General features: G+C 38.5%; 1 protein-coding gene across 3 annotated transcripts in view; it reads left to right on the top strand.

Moving 5' to 3' along the window:
* LRP2 (LDL receptor related protein 2) overlaps positions 1–15,668 on the top strand; it is a 177,741-nt gene that overhangs the window by 86,757 nt on the left and 75,316 nt on the right. For all 3 annotated transcript variants that reach the window (XM_074967509.1, XM_074967507.1, XM_074967508.1), the window contains exons 32-38: positions 2,498–2,664; positions 8,532–8,675; positions 9,700–9,809; positions 11,316–11,493; positions 12,658–12,871; positions 14,613–14,852; positions 15,421–15,609. In XM_074967509.1, coding sequence (XP_074823610.1) covers positions 2,498–2,664; positions 8,532–8,675; positions 9,700–9,809; positions 11,316–11,493; positions 12,658–12,871; positions 14,613–14,852; positions 15,421–15,609 — 1,242 coding nt within the window. The remainder of the gene's footprint in view (positions 1–2,497; positions 2,665–8,531; positions 8,676–9,699; positions 9,810–11,315; positions 11,494–12,657; positions 12,872–14,612; positions 14,853–15,420; positions 15,610–15,668) is intronic.

Genomic DNA, 15,668 nt, shown 5'->3' with positions numbered 1-15,668 from the left:
ATTTCTGTATGAGTGAAGAAACTGAATACAACTTCAGACAATTTTAATCTGTGTAGGCTTCTTTATTCTGTTTAGTTAAAATTTCTATTATACATTGAAAAAACAGCATATAGAAAACAGCAGATTTTATGTATGCATTAGATTTACTACAGGTCAGAACTTATCAGCAAAGGGTATTATACAACACTGCTGATTCTTTTCATGGTGAACGATTTTAATTATCGCTAATGATTACAAAAGAATAGGCATTTGCCATTCTTCTTCAGAGATTTATTATGATCGTAATCCTTGCTGACATTGTTTAGTTTAGCTTGCCAGCACAAACTTTCAGCAGAAAGATTAAACTGACTTACGCACATTTTGGCTGCATAGTGGTCTTTCCAACAGAGTGATATTGGGGAACTCTGCATAGATAATTGGCATATCTAATATTACTAACCTTATGTTCATGGAAAAGTGTTAATTCCCAGATTGCACATTTTCTTGCTTTACAAAATGGCTTTGGTAATTTTGATCTCAAGGTTAGGTTTTGTAGTAATTCTATTTTTAAAACTTTGTGTGACATGACTGTTAGTGATGTTATCGTTTTCCTCGGTGAGTCTAAAAAAAAAATGTAGTCGTAACACTGAAATGTAAACGATTATGCTAACAAAGTAAATTTAGTGTCTCAAACATTTAATTGAAATGGAATAAGACATTAATTTTATATAAAATACAACTTAATCATGTAAATGTATATTAAAAGTAATAGCTATATGAAGGATATATTTTATGGACCTGATTCAGCTTCACTGATTTTACACTCATGTAACTCCCATGAGCTACAGTGAAGTTACTCCAGAGCACAAAATCAGGCTTTACATATTCATAGTTGTGAAATAATAAAAAAAAAAAACCCCAACCAAACTCCTTGCTTTTAATATTCCATGGGTATGTAATGAACTTATAAGTAGGTTATTGGGTATAATATAAATGTGCATCTCAGGCACTTCCCATGTGACCTCCTTTTAGGCTAGGTCGACACTTAACATCTGTGTAAGGGCCAGCATGTAGCTGTGCTTAATGAGGAACCTCCCTGGCAGGGAATTGTGCCTCTGAGGCCTTGTTTGCCCTGGGGTATTTTTGCACGAGTGCAGCTGCACACAAAACCCTGCTGTAAATGCACTGCAGCTCTAAACCAATGCAAAAAATCCCCAGGGTAAACAACCCCTTAGAGCAAGGGTTCTCAAACTTCATCGCACTGCGACCCCCTTCTGACAACAAAAATTACTACATGACCTCAGGAGGGGGGACCGAAGCCTGAGCCCACCTGAGCCCTGCCACCCCGAGGTGGGGGCAAAGCCCAAGCCCAAGGGCTTCAGCCCCAGGCAGGGGGCCTGTAACCTGAGTCCCCCGCCGCCCAGGGCTGAAGCCCTCAGACTTCAGCCCTGGCCCTGGGCAGTGGGACTCGGGTTTCAGCCCTGGGCCCCAGCATGTCTAAGCCAGCCCTGGTGACTCCATTAAAATGGGGACACGACCCACCTTGGGGTCCCGACCCACAGTTTGAGAACCGCTGCCTTAGAGTGTCACAATTCCTTCCCTGGTTCCACTGTGCTCCCGGAGGTGACGTAAGTTACTGCTGCCCTTTACATGGTGCAGTTTACTTTTCCACTAGTACTGGCTCAGCTGTGCGAGCTGATGCATTGCTCTCACTCCTCACCACTCTCTACTCATTCCCTGCCTATTTGTTCATGGCGATTGGCAAGGGCCTCGAGCAGCAGTCCCGCTGAACCTGCTCTTTCCCATGTTCCCAGACAGGTGATCCTGGCAGAGATTATGTGTTGGCTCATGCCCTCTTACTCGCCTCTGCACCTGCATTAGAGCAAGTGACAATCTTACCCTTTATTATTTGTTCAATTAATAGAATTGAATGATTAATGACTAAAGCTGACTTTGCTTATCATAGCAATAATTTTTCAAGTTGTCTTTGTTATGGTCTTATATTAATTCAGCAAAGCACTTTGGCTTACCTTTAAACTACTGATCTAATTACTTCAGTGGAACTTAAGCTCATGCTTAAAATCAAGCATATGCTTAAGGGTCTTTCAATAGTGCCTAGATGACTTAGGAGCACACTTTTATTGAATTTCAGTGGGGCTTGTGCTCCTAAATCACTTAGGCATATTGAAAATACTGCATATAAGTATTTTACTGAATTAGGCCTATATTATAGTATCCTGCAAACACTTACACTTGAGTAACTTTACTCGTGTGACTAGTTTCACTGACTTCAGTGGTAGCTGCTAAGTTCTCAGCCCTTTTGAAAACCAGGTCATTGATTTCAGGGCTTAAATGTCATTTTAGGGTTATAACTAATACTCATTTTTGAAAAGCTTACTGTATGTGCTCACAAATTCTGGCACAAAGTTAGCAAACACCATCCCATATCATCTCATTTCCTTTACTGACTGAACTATATAGGAATATAATTCCGATTTCTGTTATGTTGTTTTCACAGTTGAGCATCCCTTCCTTATTGCTGTAAGAGATAATATCATTTATGGGATTTCTCTTAACCCTGCGGAGAAGAGCAATGATGCCATGGTTCCAATAGCAGGTGTCCAGAATGGGGTTGATGTAGACTTTGACGATTCGGAACAGATGATCTATTGGGTTGAAAATCCAGTAAGTTAATACTTATGTTTGAAATGTGCACTAAAGGGACAACACCCACTTAAAAATGATACTTCTGTCTAATTTTTTAACATACTAATATTATAGGTAATATTTACATTACAATAACTCAAAGAAATGAAAGAAAATATTTCTTTATAGTTTTTCCATTTTGTTTATTAGTCAGTTTCTTGGTTTCTTCTGTATATTCAGTTAGGGGTCAATCCTACAAACACAGGAGTAATTTTACCTATGGGACTACTCATTAGAGTAAAGTTATTCATGTGTGTGAATGTTTCAAGGGTTGGGCCCATAGCTTGTCAGTACAGAAAAATATGTAAAAAAAAGGTGGGGGGGAATGTGATTTCAAAAACACAACAATTTGCAGGGGGCTTTGGGGAGGTATAATGCTCTGAAACTAGTTTTACCTGATTTTGAAAAACTGACTACATTTGAAGTTGATGGTGCCCCTTTAATGACTGCTCCTGCTGAGCTAATAAAAGGGCTTGTTCTCTAAGGTCAACACAAAATATTTCCCAGCTTTTGCAGTGTGGAAGCTTATTTAAAAGTCTGTGGAAGCCACTGAAATGGACTTAGCAAGGAGTGTGCTGATTCAGCAGCAAGCAAGTTAGGCCAGGGAAACTCCTTTTTTAATTTCTTGCTCTGCTAAGTCCAGGAGAAGTGTGGTGTCAACCAAGGAGTTCTCATGAGTTGTGCTGTACAGCAGGTTATTCATGTCAGCTTCTTACCTTCCATCCATGTAGGGATTTCCTTAAACTTCACCCTGCAAGTGAAAGTGGTGAATATTTCTTTTTTCATTATTTTTTGCCTTGGTTTTTTTGCAGGTTTCTTCAAAAAAAAAAACAAAACAAAACGTGTTTTGGAGGAAAGAAACTAAAAATAGGGCTAGTAATGCAAGTTTCCCCTGTAGATATGTATATAATTTTGTAATTAATTTGATTCAGCTATGTATATGTCCCCATTTTTTTTAATGAACTTTCAAGCAATCAAGTTTTACTAGCAAAAATAGTAGCAAAAGGTGATTTTCAAAGTTTCATGAGCAAGTATTCATGGAAATCAAAGCCCTGATTCTGCAAAGATTATTTTGCTTGTTTAAACACATACATCAGTGTTTGCAGGATCAGAACCTCATTTTAAATTTACATGCTCATGTTTTTGTGGCAGAAGTACTTTAATTCGGTCAGGGAACAGAAAAAATACGGTGTGATTTATCTGCCGAATCACACGTAAGCAACACAGCTGGAATGTCTAATGTTCACAATGAAGGCATTAAATAAAATAAAAATCAAATAGATGTTAATCAAATAAATTCCAATAGGGCTTGATCCTGCAAGGTGCTGCACACCCTGGTTCCAATGCAACAAAGCCCATAAGCATGTACTTAACTTTAAGCATCTGAGTAGTCTCTTTGACATTAATGGAACTACTCATGTGCTTACATTTATGCATATGCAGAATCCTTCGATACCTTGCAGAATCAAGCCCATAATAAATATGAGAAAGTAGTTATCGCCTCACAGATATTCTGGGAGGAAAAAAGTGGCTACCTTAGTTAAATAAATAATTCATTTTGAATAATTTACTGAGCTCTAAAAAAAATAGCAGCTATTTCATAGATCCATAGATTCCAATGCCAGAAGGGACCACTGTGATCATCTAGTCTGACCTCCTGTGTAACACAGGCCATAGAACTGCCCTTAAATAATTCATAGAGCAGATCTTTTAGAAAAACACCTAGTTTTGATTTAAAAATGGTCAGTGATGGAGAATCACTATGACCCTTGGTAAATTGTTTCCATGTTTAATTACTCTCATCATTATGAATTTGCACCTTATTTCTAGTCTGAATTTGTCTAGCTTCCACTTCCAGCCATTAGCTTGTGTTATACTTTTCTCTGCTAGACTGAAGAGCCCATTATTAGGTGTTTGTTCTCCATTTAGAGACTGTAATCAAGTCACCCCTTAACCTTCTCTTTGTTAAGCTAAATAGACTGAAAGAGCTCAATCACTACAAAGTAAGTTTTCTAATACTTTAATTCTTTACGGTGAAAAAAATTGTTTTGCTGATGAATTGACAAAATATTGTTTGGTACACGTTCAGTAAACTTTGTTTGTTGCCCCTCCTTTTAAGAAAGTTCATTATGCATCAAAGTTTCAAATTCTCTGTTGTTCACAAAGATCTCAGGTTTCAAACATAATGTTGGTAGTTTCACAGAGCTGTATGACCAGACCCTCTGATCTGAATTTTTCAAGCTAGGCAGTTGCCTGGGAGCATGGGAAACTAAGGGCCTCATTCTGCAGTGGCTTAGGTATGTGCTTAACTTTACCCACTGTGAACGGGATCTGCAACCTGTATAGATTGTCGTAGCTGAAATAAAGTAAATGGCGCTATGACAGCTGGGCCCAGCAAAGGATCTAGCCCACACTATGTATAGTTAAACATGTATATAATTCTTGCTGGATTTGGGTCCAAGTTTGGCAGCTTGGGTCAAAAGGAAAAATATATATTTTATCAGACGCAGCAATGCATGGCAAGGTGTGTGTGTGTGCGCGCGTGCGTGCATGTGTGGGTGTGTGTTATCCTGGGTGCCTGCATGTGTTAGATACCTGTTAGTGCTCAGGTATTCACAACTATTTGAGAAATGTTTGTATCCAGCACTGCACTTCTGGAAGTGTATTATTGCTTCTATAAAAAAATTGTGTTTTATCTTCAAATGTCAGAAAATTTTAAAATTTAGTTATCCATTTTTAAGTCAAAAAAGACATAAAATAATTTCTTTTGAAACATTCTCAGTCATCGAACAATGGATTTGTGTTTGCCCATCATCATAGTTCCTAATTGCCAAGAATTGTAAAATAAATGTATTTATTTAAACTGTTTTTTCAGTAGAGAAACAGTACTGAGTTCAAGAGTCTAATTTATCCTAGCTGCTGTTTGAAAAAGATCATTGCCAGATCTCAGCTCGAAGCTACAGCTGAAATTTACCAAAAGTCTAATAATTCACCTGAAGGCTGCAGGCTGATGTATCAATTCACATTAAGTGGCAGCTGAAATTCCAGGTGCAGCTGCAGGCTGAGTTCTGCAAATACTATATTTCATTTGGAGTCTGCAGCCCCAGCTGGGCAAAGGGACTCAGGGTGATTATGGGACTATTGCCCCAATCCAGATCCCTGACCTCCAGGTGGGCCTGCTGGGCAGTCCCCATTGCCATTGGTAGTTGCCATTGTCAGTCCTGACAGGACTGAGGCACCCAGGGTGCACATACAGAGTCTTTTGATCATGGACTCTTCTCTACAATATGCACTTCTCTCAGATCTAAATGTGTTAGCAAATTGCGTACATTTCCCTTATGTTCCTTGCTTACACCACCACTCTTCCTTATCACCCCATTTTGGTTCTGTCCCTTGGGCTTTGCCTACATTAGCATACTTTGTAGCTATAATTCTCCCTCCATGGCGGCAACAGTTGAGGCTGTAGTATAGACAGAGCTTAGGTAATTCCCACTTTGTTGTCCAACTCTGCTTGTAGGAAAGTTAGACGACATGGTGGAAAAATACCTGAGCCCTGCCTTCACTACAGTCTTTGCTGATGGATCTACATGGATGGAGAACTACCCGGGTCCTAATTTTACTCAGGACTGGAAGACACAATGGTAAAAATGCTTGAGCCTCATCTACACTAGTACTTAAAATGCAGGTAGCAGTGGTGCAAAAACACACACCCCGATTTTCCTCGTGAAGGCAAAGCTTGCAGTCTGCCACCACCCAGTTCTATTCCTTTTCCATTTTCTTCCTGACCCTTCCTGTCCCCATTTTGTGCCCCAGCTTCTGCTTGTTCATCTACACACAACCCATCCCCCTTAATTACAATTTTTGAATAAAATAATTATAAGTAACAAAAACAAACAAAGAACGCCCCCACCCCTCCACACCCACTCAACACACCACCAAGGTAGGTGCAGCACTGTCACAGCATTCTCACTATCCTCTGCTTATAACCCTTGACTCCCATTCACACTACTTATTCCCTATGTGTTTACCTTCCATTCCTTAGACCAGGGGTGGCCAACCTGAGCCTGAGAAGGAGCCAGAATTTACCAATGTACATTGCCAAAGAGCCACAGTAATAAGTCAGCAGCCCCCCATCAGCTCCCCCCCAGCGCCTCCTGCCCACCAGCAGCCCCACTGATCAGCGCCGCCTCCTCCCTCCCCACACCTCCCGATCAGCTGTTTCGTGGCGTGCAAGAGGGTCTGGGGGGAGGAGTGAGGGCACGGCAGACTCAGAGGAGGGGAGCGGGAAGGGGTGGAGTGGGGGCAGGGCCTGTGGCAGAGCCAAGGGTTGAGCAGTGAGCACCCCCCAGCATACTGGAAAGTTGGCGCTTGTAGCTGCAGCCCCGGAGTTGGTGCCTATACAAGGAGCCGCATATTAACTTAGACTGTAAACACTTCATAACAGTTACGTGTCTTATTATATGTCTGAGAGGTGCCTGGGTAACTTTAGTTGGATCAGTGAATACATATATAATAAGCATCTACCAAGCTCTTGAAGACTTGTGTTTTGTTTTTTTATTAAGGTGAAGTTACAATAAAATGTTAACATATGACATTGTACGTTACTTTTTACTTATACAGCGTCTGGTTAATATTCAAAGAACCTGGCTAAAGATTATGGCTTCCTGGCTTGTGAGCCTTCCTTCTCTGCGTGTGCTAAAAAGGGTGATCGAATTTCTAAATACCTGTCCTCTTTTTGGCTCTTCTCTTGTGTACGTACTTGGGTGTGCAAGCTTTTCCACTGAAGGACAGTCCATATTTCACTATATCACAATTCCACAGGAGAAGACACATTTTTCCAAGAATGTGCAAAACAAAGTTTTGCGAACAATAAAAAAGAAATTAATTTATTGTTCTGTTTAAAATGTAGATCCTTTCCTGGAGCATCAAGTAAGCAGATGAGGTAATCTATAGGAAGCCAGCATTTTGTCATAGAAGTTTAGTGTTTTCAAGGTGAAAAATGAGACTAGAAAACAGTACAAAAAATAATATTCTTTCTTGTTTTTCTCTTTGCCATAGACATAGTGACTTGAGGGAGTACTGTGGAGATATGCCACTTGGCTTAAGCAGGTACTACTCCGTTGAAGGCAGAGAAGTTATGCCTGCTTATGACAACAGTAAATTTGACCCAGTATCCACACAGTTGTAGCCTTTGGCTTCTTCTCCGTTGAAGGCGGAGAAGTTATGCATCAGTGCACCTGCGCAAATGTAGCGCTGTACTATAGACTTGCCCTAAGTGTCATCTACAGAAAGATAGCAACTAGTGTTGGAGATTCCATAGGGTTTACACTCCTGGAGCAAGAGTGGGTAGGATCACTGGGATAAACTTAGTCAAGTTTCTTGACATTATAACTGTTTTCAAAGTACAAATCTTAAAAAGTTATACTGGGGAAAAGACCTCAGTTTTCTTTTATTGTGTTTAAACTGTATCAGAGATGTTTATCACAGACCTTCCTTGAGTTTTTCCTAATAAAGTGTTCATACTATAGTATGATTATATATAACTGTGGAAGATATAAACTCCAACCTTCTGTTCTATGCAGCACAATTTTATATCCTCCAGTCAGGATAGAGAGTAGTAATGTTTCTTTATATAATGTAGCTTTTATGATTTAGAATAATAATTTTGCCCCTCTTCTCTGTACTGCGCATATACGTATACATTCTACTAGCTGTGTTGGATATGCTTTTTCCTAAGCAAATTAGTATCATGTAAGGGAAGTGCTTGTGAAGAGGAAGAAATGTGATATTTTCTTTGTGATATTTCCCTCAACATTTTCTCACTTTTCTTATCTTTTTCCCCCAAGGGTGAAATCCACAGGGTGAAGTCAGATGGAACTAACAGGACAGTATTTGCTCCAGCAGCTGTGATTGGTGCTCCTATTGGCCTGGCTTTAGACTGGATATCTGCAAACTTGTATTATAGTAACCCTGGCACACAGTCAGTTGAGGTACTTATTTGATAAATACCATTTAAAGGTGAAAGCCTGAATTTTTCTTTCAGAGGCCATACATACAGCTTCAAAGCAGCAAGTCATTCTGGGGAAATACACCTGAAAGCAGCTTTATTTTAAAACTGAGTATTAAGGACAAAAAACAGAAAAAAAAATTAGAAAATTTAGTTGCCTAAAGAATCAAACTAAATAAATCAAACTCGAATCTGGACATATATATGTAGCCAATGTGATTTTAAAAGCAACACTTCATAGGAGCATCCATTAACCTGTGCACAGATCTGTTTTTTCTTCAAATCAGTAAGCTCTCCGATGTTGTTTGATGCTGATAAATCCTCAGAACACTAGAGTGGAATGCTGTATTACACTTCTGCATTAAAGTCTAAGCTCCAAATCCATGCCTATTGAAATTAGTGGGAGTTTTGCCATTGGCTGCAATGAAAGAAAGTTCAGGACCCAGATGCTGTGGTATGGTTTGGTGTGTTGTGGCTCCCCAGAGACTAGCCATTTGAAAGTAGCTAAAGGATAAAAAGACAAGGGTTATTTAGGGTGGAAAGGAGAGGAGTAATAGGGATCTAATGTAATGGATGATGAGGGATTTCTCTGTCCCAGTATAATAAAAGGGGGCATGTGATTAAATTAAAAGGAAGCTAATTTTAAACAGGTTAAAAAGAAATATTTGTAAAGCAGCATAAAATCAACCTGAACCTCACTTAACACCTCTAGTGTTATACTGAAGTATGGAAACAGTTTAGTAAGGATTTTAGTGATTTTTATGAGCAGGAATAATTTGCAGTTATGCTAGCTAAATTAAGTATCACAGGAAGTTTGTTGGAGAAGTACTTGTCAGAGGAGAGAACGCATTGGAGAAGTACAGAACTCGGTGCTTTTTCTTCATAGTGCTTGTGTTAACTTTTTCTTCAGCTTGGACCTATGTGGGTTCAGGCTGTCCAGGTTTTAGTTCGAAATTATACTGTCAATTCCACATTGCATACCCTAATTGTGTTAAACATTTATGTAGGTACTGAAGCTACATGGTGAAGTAATGTACAGAAAAACTCTGATTACCAATGATGGTACCCCTACTGGAGCTGGAGTGCCAATTGGTTTGGCTGTTGATCCAGCACGAGGGTGAGTTTCCAAAATAGTTTTTTCTTTACTTATACTTTATTTTCTAAGTTATATCAGCTTGGTATAGTAAATAGTTTCTGAATTATTTTATTTCTCTCCTAATTTTTAGGGTTTGTATGATAGGTGGCGGTGATAATTTGTTGCAGGCATAAAATTGGCATACATAGAGTTTGTTTTTTAAAATTATATTTGGGTTGAATCAGTTAATCTTTTAAAACAATAGCTAGAGCCTAATATACAATACGATCAATTACACGAATGCATAAATTGTTGCATAGTTGCAGATTATTTTTTAATTGTCACATAACTTGAATTCTGGAGCATGGCTTTCATTTAAAAAATTAAATCTCAAGCCATTTTGACTGCAAAGAAAACCTTCAAAATGTCAACCCAGTGTAAAGTGATACAAGGATGACTATCTGGGGCCTAGTCTATAATGGGAAAAGACATCATGTTAGAAAACACGTTAACTCTCACATATTAACTACCATGATGTTAACATGATTTTACCTCCCCCATCCAAAATGGCAACTCTCCATATTAATCCATATTATAAATATTAAGATAATGTCTTTGGGTAAAAGTTTATTCTTTTTTTTTTTTTAACTGATCAAGCCTAGCAAAATACAAAAAACCCTCATAAACATTTAAAAATAAATTAGATTCTGGCTGGCTGGAAAATTTTTGACAAACATTTTTTCATCAGAATTTGCTGATTTGTCTAAATGGAAATGTTCTGCAGGACTGTGTTGATTTCATGAAAATTTTGCAGGAATCTAGGCAGGTTTCAGAGCTCCCAGACTTGTTGCTCTTAGCAGCCGGGACTCCTGGTAGGACTGGGTAGAGAATGGTAATTCCATGTTGTGAAGAACTTAGGATATGTCTACACTACACAGCTTTTAGCGACATGGCTATGTTGCTACAGCTGTGCTGCTAAAAGTCATGCCGTGTAGTCACTGTTTGTTGGCTTTCCTGCCGACAAAAAACTTCCACCACCAACAAGCAGGAGAGCGCTCCTGTTGACAACGCGCTGTTCACACTGGCACTTGTCGCAACAAAACTTTTTCTTTCGGGGGGGGGAGGGGGCTTAACACCTCTGAAAGACAAAAGTTTTGTCGTTCAGTTGCCAGTGTAGACATAGCCTTAGACATTTTTGATTTTCATTTCTAATCAGAACTAAACCCAATTTTGAAATCTCAGAATCCTCTGCAAAATGGAAATTAGCTCTGTTAGATTCTTAAAATTCGATGAGTTTTAGTAATTTAAGATGTTGTGAGTGGTTCAGGAAAGGAAATATTTTTTCTTAAACTGTCTTTAACATGACAATGTTCCGATAAATTGAGACGTGTTTTTGGACCTGATTCAGCAGTCCATCCCTACTCAGAACATATTGAAGTATTTTGCTGGGTAGCACAGTAGACTTAAGCATATTCTTAAATGCTTTGGTGAACTGGGGCCTTAGAGTCTTACCTGCTTCGGTAATTGCTGCGATAACATTTGTTGCAGGAAACTGTATTGGACAGACCAGGGAACTGACAGCGGGGTCCCAGCAAAGATTGCCAGTGCAAACATGGATGGCTCAGATATAAAAACCCTCTTCACCGGTAACCTTGACCATATAGAGTTTATTACCATTGACATTAAGGAACAGAAGTTGTACTGGGCCGTCACAAGCACGGGAGTGGTATGAATTTTTTATACTGTTGCTGTAGTATCTGTGTGCCCATTTCTGCAGCCGTAACTCGCATGAGTAGTTCACTTGTTTAACTGAGACTAATCATGTGACTAAAAGTTTCAGGCCAAACCTGACGGATTCATACAGTATACAGTAGCTGCTGGACTGGAATGAATCTTGCTTTTCTGAATTTCAATGAGAGTTGAATGCCTAACTGCCTTTTGTGCCCCTCCCTCCATGGATGCTGAAGCAGCAGTTAGGTATGGGGACGACACAGTAGTCTTGTTGACCAAATAAACTATTTATCCAGTGTCCTGTGGAAGAGTATGCACTCACATGTTCCATAGCATTAAAAAAGCCATAGTGTTTCCTCCAGTGATTTTTGACTACTGGACAATTGACCCCTCGTGGGCTCCTATATCCTGCTCATATATGCTGCTGTGGGTCAGGCAGAGTCCAGAGGAATCTCTCAGTGTGAGCAGGAACATATCTTTCTGATTCATAACTATCATGGGTGTACCTCTGAGGTCCAGGAGGGCATTAGTTAGAACAGGCTTTCCATGAATGACATCAAAGTTTGCGAGAGAAAATGTGTGAACTTTTCACTCCATTCTGCCGGTTTTATTGAACAGAGTGTATCCTTCTAGCACAGGGGTTTTTAAACTGGGGATTGGCACCCCTCAGGGGGTTGCGAGCTATCAGCTTCCACCCTAAACCCCGCTTTGCCTCCAACATTTATAATGGTGTTAAATATGTACAAAAGTGTTTTTAATTTCTAAGGGGGGGTGCACACAGAGGCTTGCTATGTAAAAGGGGTCACCAGTACAAAAGTTTGAGAACCACTGCAGGTAGTGGTGCCCACTTAAAAAAAAGAATAAAGTAGATTAAAATACTTGTGTGTGTTAATGAGACATGAGTGAATAATATTTTTACTAACATTAACTTTGCTCTTATATAATTACACTTTTTTCTTTTCTCCAAAGAGGCTTTTATTTTAGATTGCCATTAGCTGTTTTGAAAAATGACAAGTTTGTTAAATTTTAATGGAAAGAAAAGAATAATTCTAAAAAAACCCCAATTCTTGCCCCAAACCCAAGGAAAATGCATAGATTTCTGTTCACAGAGTTTATCAGCATGTATAAAATTTTAATTAAATTCTAACTGATCTCTTAGATTGAAAAAGGCAATGTGGATGGTACAAATCGTGTGATCCTGGTTCTTCATCTGTCTCACCCATGGGGAATCGCTGTCTATGATTCCTTTCTGTACTATACTGATCGAGATTATGAGGTCATTGAGCGGGTTGACAAGTCCACTGGAGCGAACAAAGTGGTGATGAGAGACAATGTTCCAAGACTGAAGTGCCTACGAGTGTATTATAGAGACAGTGAGTATTTGCTACAGTTTAAAGAGGCAGAGTCAGGAAGCCTTAATTTTGAAAAATCTACCATCCTCAAAACAAGAATCTGAAACATTATTAAATTGCCAACAAGACGGCATGGCAAACCATAAATTAGTCAGGTGGTGGTTTGGGTTTCTGAGAGCATCTTTACACATCATGCAGGTGCATAGAAGTGTATAGCCGCATTCCTCAGCTCTACAGTATTTGTCTGCTCATTTCTGTTCAGTCAGATTACTGAAGTATACAAGAGTAATGCGCTACAAGAGCATTCCTTTGAAACCAAACTAAGTGGGTAGGGCTAATTTTAGTCTTGTCGGCTTTGATGATATGTTGGTAAAACATGAACTTACTTATGGGATGCACAGTAGGACTTATATATGTCTTCGACACAACATTTTAATACTATTTTGTATTTGTAGTTCTGAGACAAATTAATGTTATTGCATTTTCAAATATTTCTATAGTTCTCATGTAGGTATCTCTATTTTAAGAGTTTCAAAATATTTATTGGAGCTCAGAGGAGATGATCAGAATGGTCCTTTCTGACCTTAAAATGTATGAATGTAGTTTAGGGTTGTTTTTGTTAGTTTTTATTTCAATATGATTTCTAGTAGTGCGGTATGGAATTCAAGTACATTAATTTTCACTGCTCTATACTAACACAGGCTGTGTTAACTTTTTCTGGGAGAGAAGGGAGTTCTGATTGATTGTAGAGATCGTTCTCACATGCATAGTTGAGATCTGAACTTCCACAATGTCCAAGGGTGTTATGCTCTAGTTTTGACATTGGGCTCATTGCTAGTCAGTTTATTCATTTCTGTGCTCAAATGTCCTCAAGTAATTTGTAGAACTAGTTGATTAATTCACAGTGAATAATATTTTGCTGTGAATTTTAGCATCCTTTTCTACTTGCAAATTGTCCATGAGCAGTTTTCAGTTTTCTCTAGTGTGTTCCTTTTTCAAAATTATTCACCTAATAATTTCTGTGAATAAATCTCAGCATTTTATTAGATTATTTGGTATTGAAATGCCATCCATGTGATTAATTTTCATAAGAAACATTGGTCAGATGATGGTGTCATTTTTTTCTGACTGAAAGAGCACAATTTATTGAAGTAAGTTTCTGTGAAAGTGTATTTCTGAGTTCAAAAATTCAGTTTCGCTGGATGTTCTAATATTCATGTAAAATTCTCTGTTTTCATGAACATTCCTGGGTATAACCTCATTTGCTTGAATAGTCTCAGGAATAGAACACAAAGGGGTATGAATACTTGCAAAGCAAATTTCGTTTTTTTTATTTGAGGACAATCATCTGAGGCATTTCCCAGCTCTAATAATTAGTTGTGCGGTTATCCAGTTAGTATTTTGCTGTCGCATTTGTTTTTACAGTAAGTTTACAGCTGTAATTTTAACTGAATAATTAATTCTGGAATTTTATTAGCTAGTTTACTTCAAATTTATATGCGAGTCATATCTGATCCTGAAAAAATATGCTCTACTGAAGATCTCTTCATCTTAGGTGAGAGGAATCCGGACGATTATTTTATTATTTATTTGGCACAGTTCAAAATTATTAAGATTCTTACTGTTGCTAGCTGCTTATTGTTGTTAGTCACTTTTCTGATAAGCTTGTGGTGTGTACACATTTTATTCTAGAACAACGAGAGTTTATAATGAACAGCTGCACTGTTGAGGTTTTACATGCATCTGTTTGTTTCCGACACAGATTCTGCTGGTTCGTCGAATGGCTGCAGTAACAATATTGGAGTTTGTCAGCAGCTATGTCTGCCTGTGCCTGGTGGGCTATTTTCCTGTGCCTGTGCTACTGGCTTCCAGCTAAATCCTGATAACAGGACTTGTTCCCCATACAGTTCCTTTGTAATTGTTTCCATGCTGTCCGCAGTTAAAGGATTTAGCTTAGAGACATCTGATCACTCTGAAGCCATGGTGCCGTTGGCAGGAAGAGGTATGTGAAGATAGTAGTAGATGAGAAAAATCTCTTTATGGCTAATCTTGTCATTTTCTGTTAAAGATTTGTAATGCTTTGGGGATTGCCTATCTGACATATGGTGTATTTAACAACGAGACTAATATACTGAATAATAATATTGCCTAGGCATCATGCCATGGAGGTAAGGAATGTATACAATTCAGTGGCATGTACTGATCTCCACATAAAGGCCTACATTTTCAGAAGACAACCTCTTTTTGCAGATGTAGTTTGTGAATTTAATTTTAGCACACTGTAATAATCAGACTTTATTAGTTTAATATTCTCATGCACTATTTTAAATATTGAACAACTGAGCCATAATATATACGATGCTCTGCACATTAACAGAGAAGCCAGTTATATGATCTTGTCTGAATGTTTACATATAAAGAGTACCATGGCAATGTAAATTGATGGTAGATTTTATGCCATGAGATTGTAAACCTCAATTCACTTGTCCTTTGCAAATAACATAAACCACAAATTTTAAATAAAATACTTTATATTAAAAATAATTGATTGCTTTTTAAAAATGTTTCAGGACGAAATGCACTTCATGTGGATGTTCACATGCCTTCTGGTTTCATTTACTGGTGTGACTTCAGCAGCACTGTTTCTTCTCAGAATGCAATACGTAAAATTAAGCCGGATGGTTCTTATTTTAGAAACGTTATTACAAATGGAATAGGACGAAATGGAATCCGTGGCATTGCAATTGATTGGGTAGCAGGTAAGCAGAACTGCTGCATAGCTGAATTTATAATAAAAGTTTTTCTGTATATGTCGTAG

The sequence above is a fragment of the Natator depressus genome, chromosome 11 (genome assembly GCF_965152275.1).
Source record: "Natator depressus isolate rNatDep1 chromosome 11, rNatDep2.hap1, whole genome shotgun sequence".
In the NCBI taxonomy this organism is placed as follows: domain Eukaryota; kingdom Metazoa; phylum Chordata; order Testudines; family Cheloniidae; genus Natator; species Natator depressus.
The sequence above is the reverse complement of the archived record's forward strand: the minus strand, read 5'-3'. Positions and strand labels throughout refer to the sequence as shown.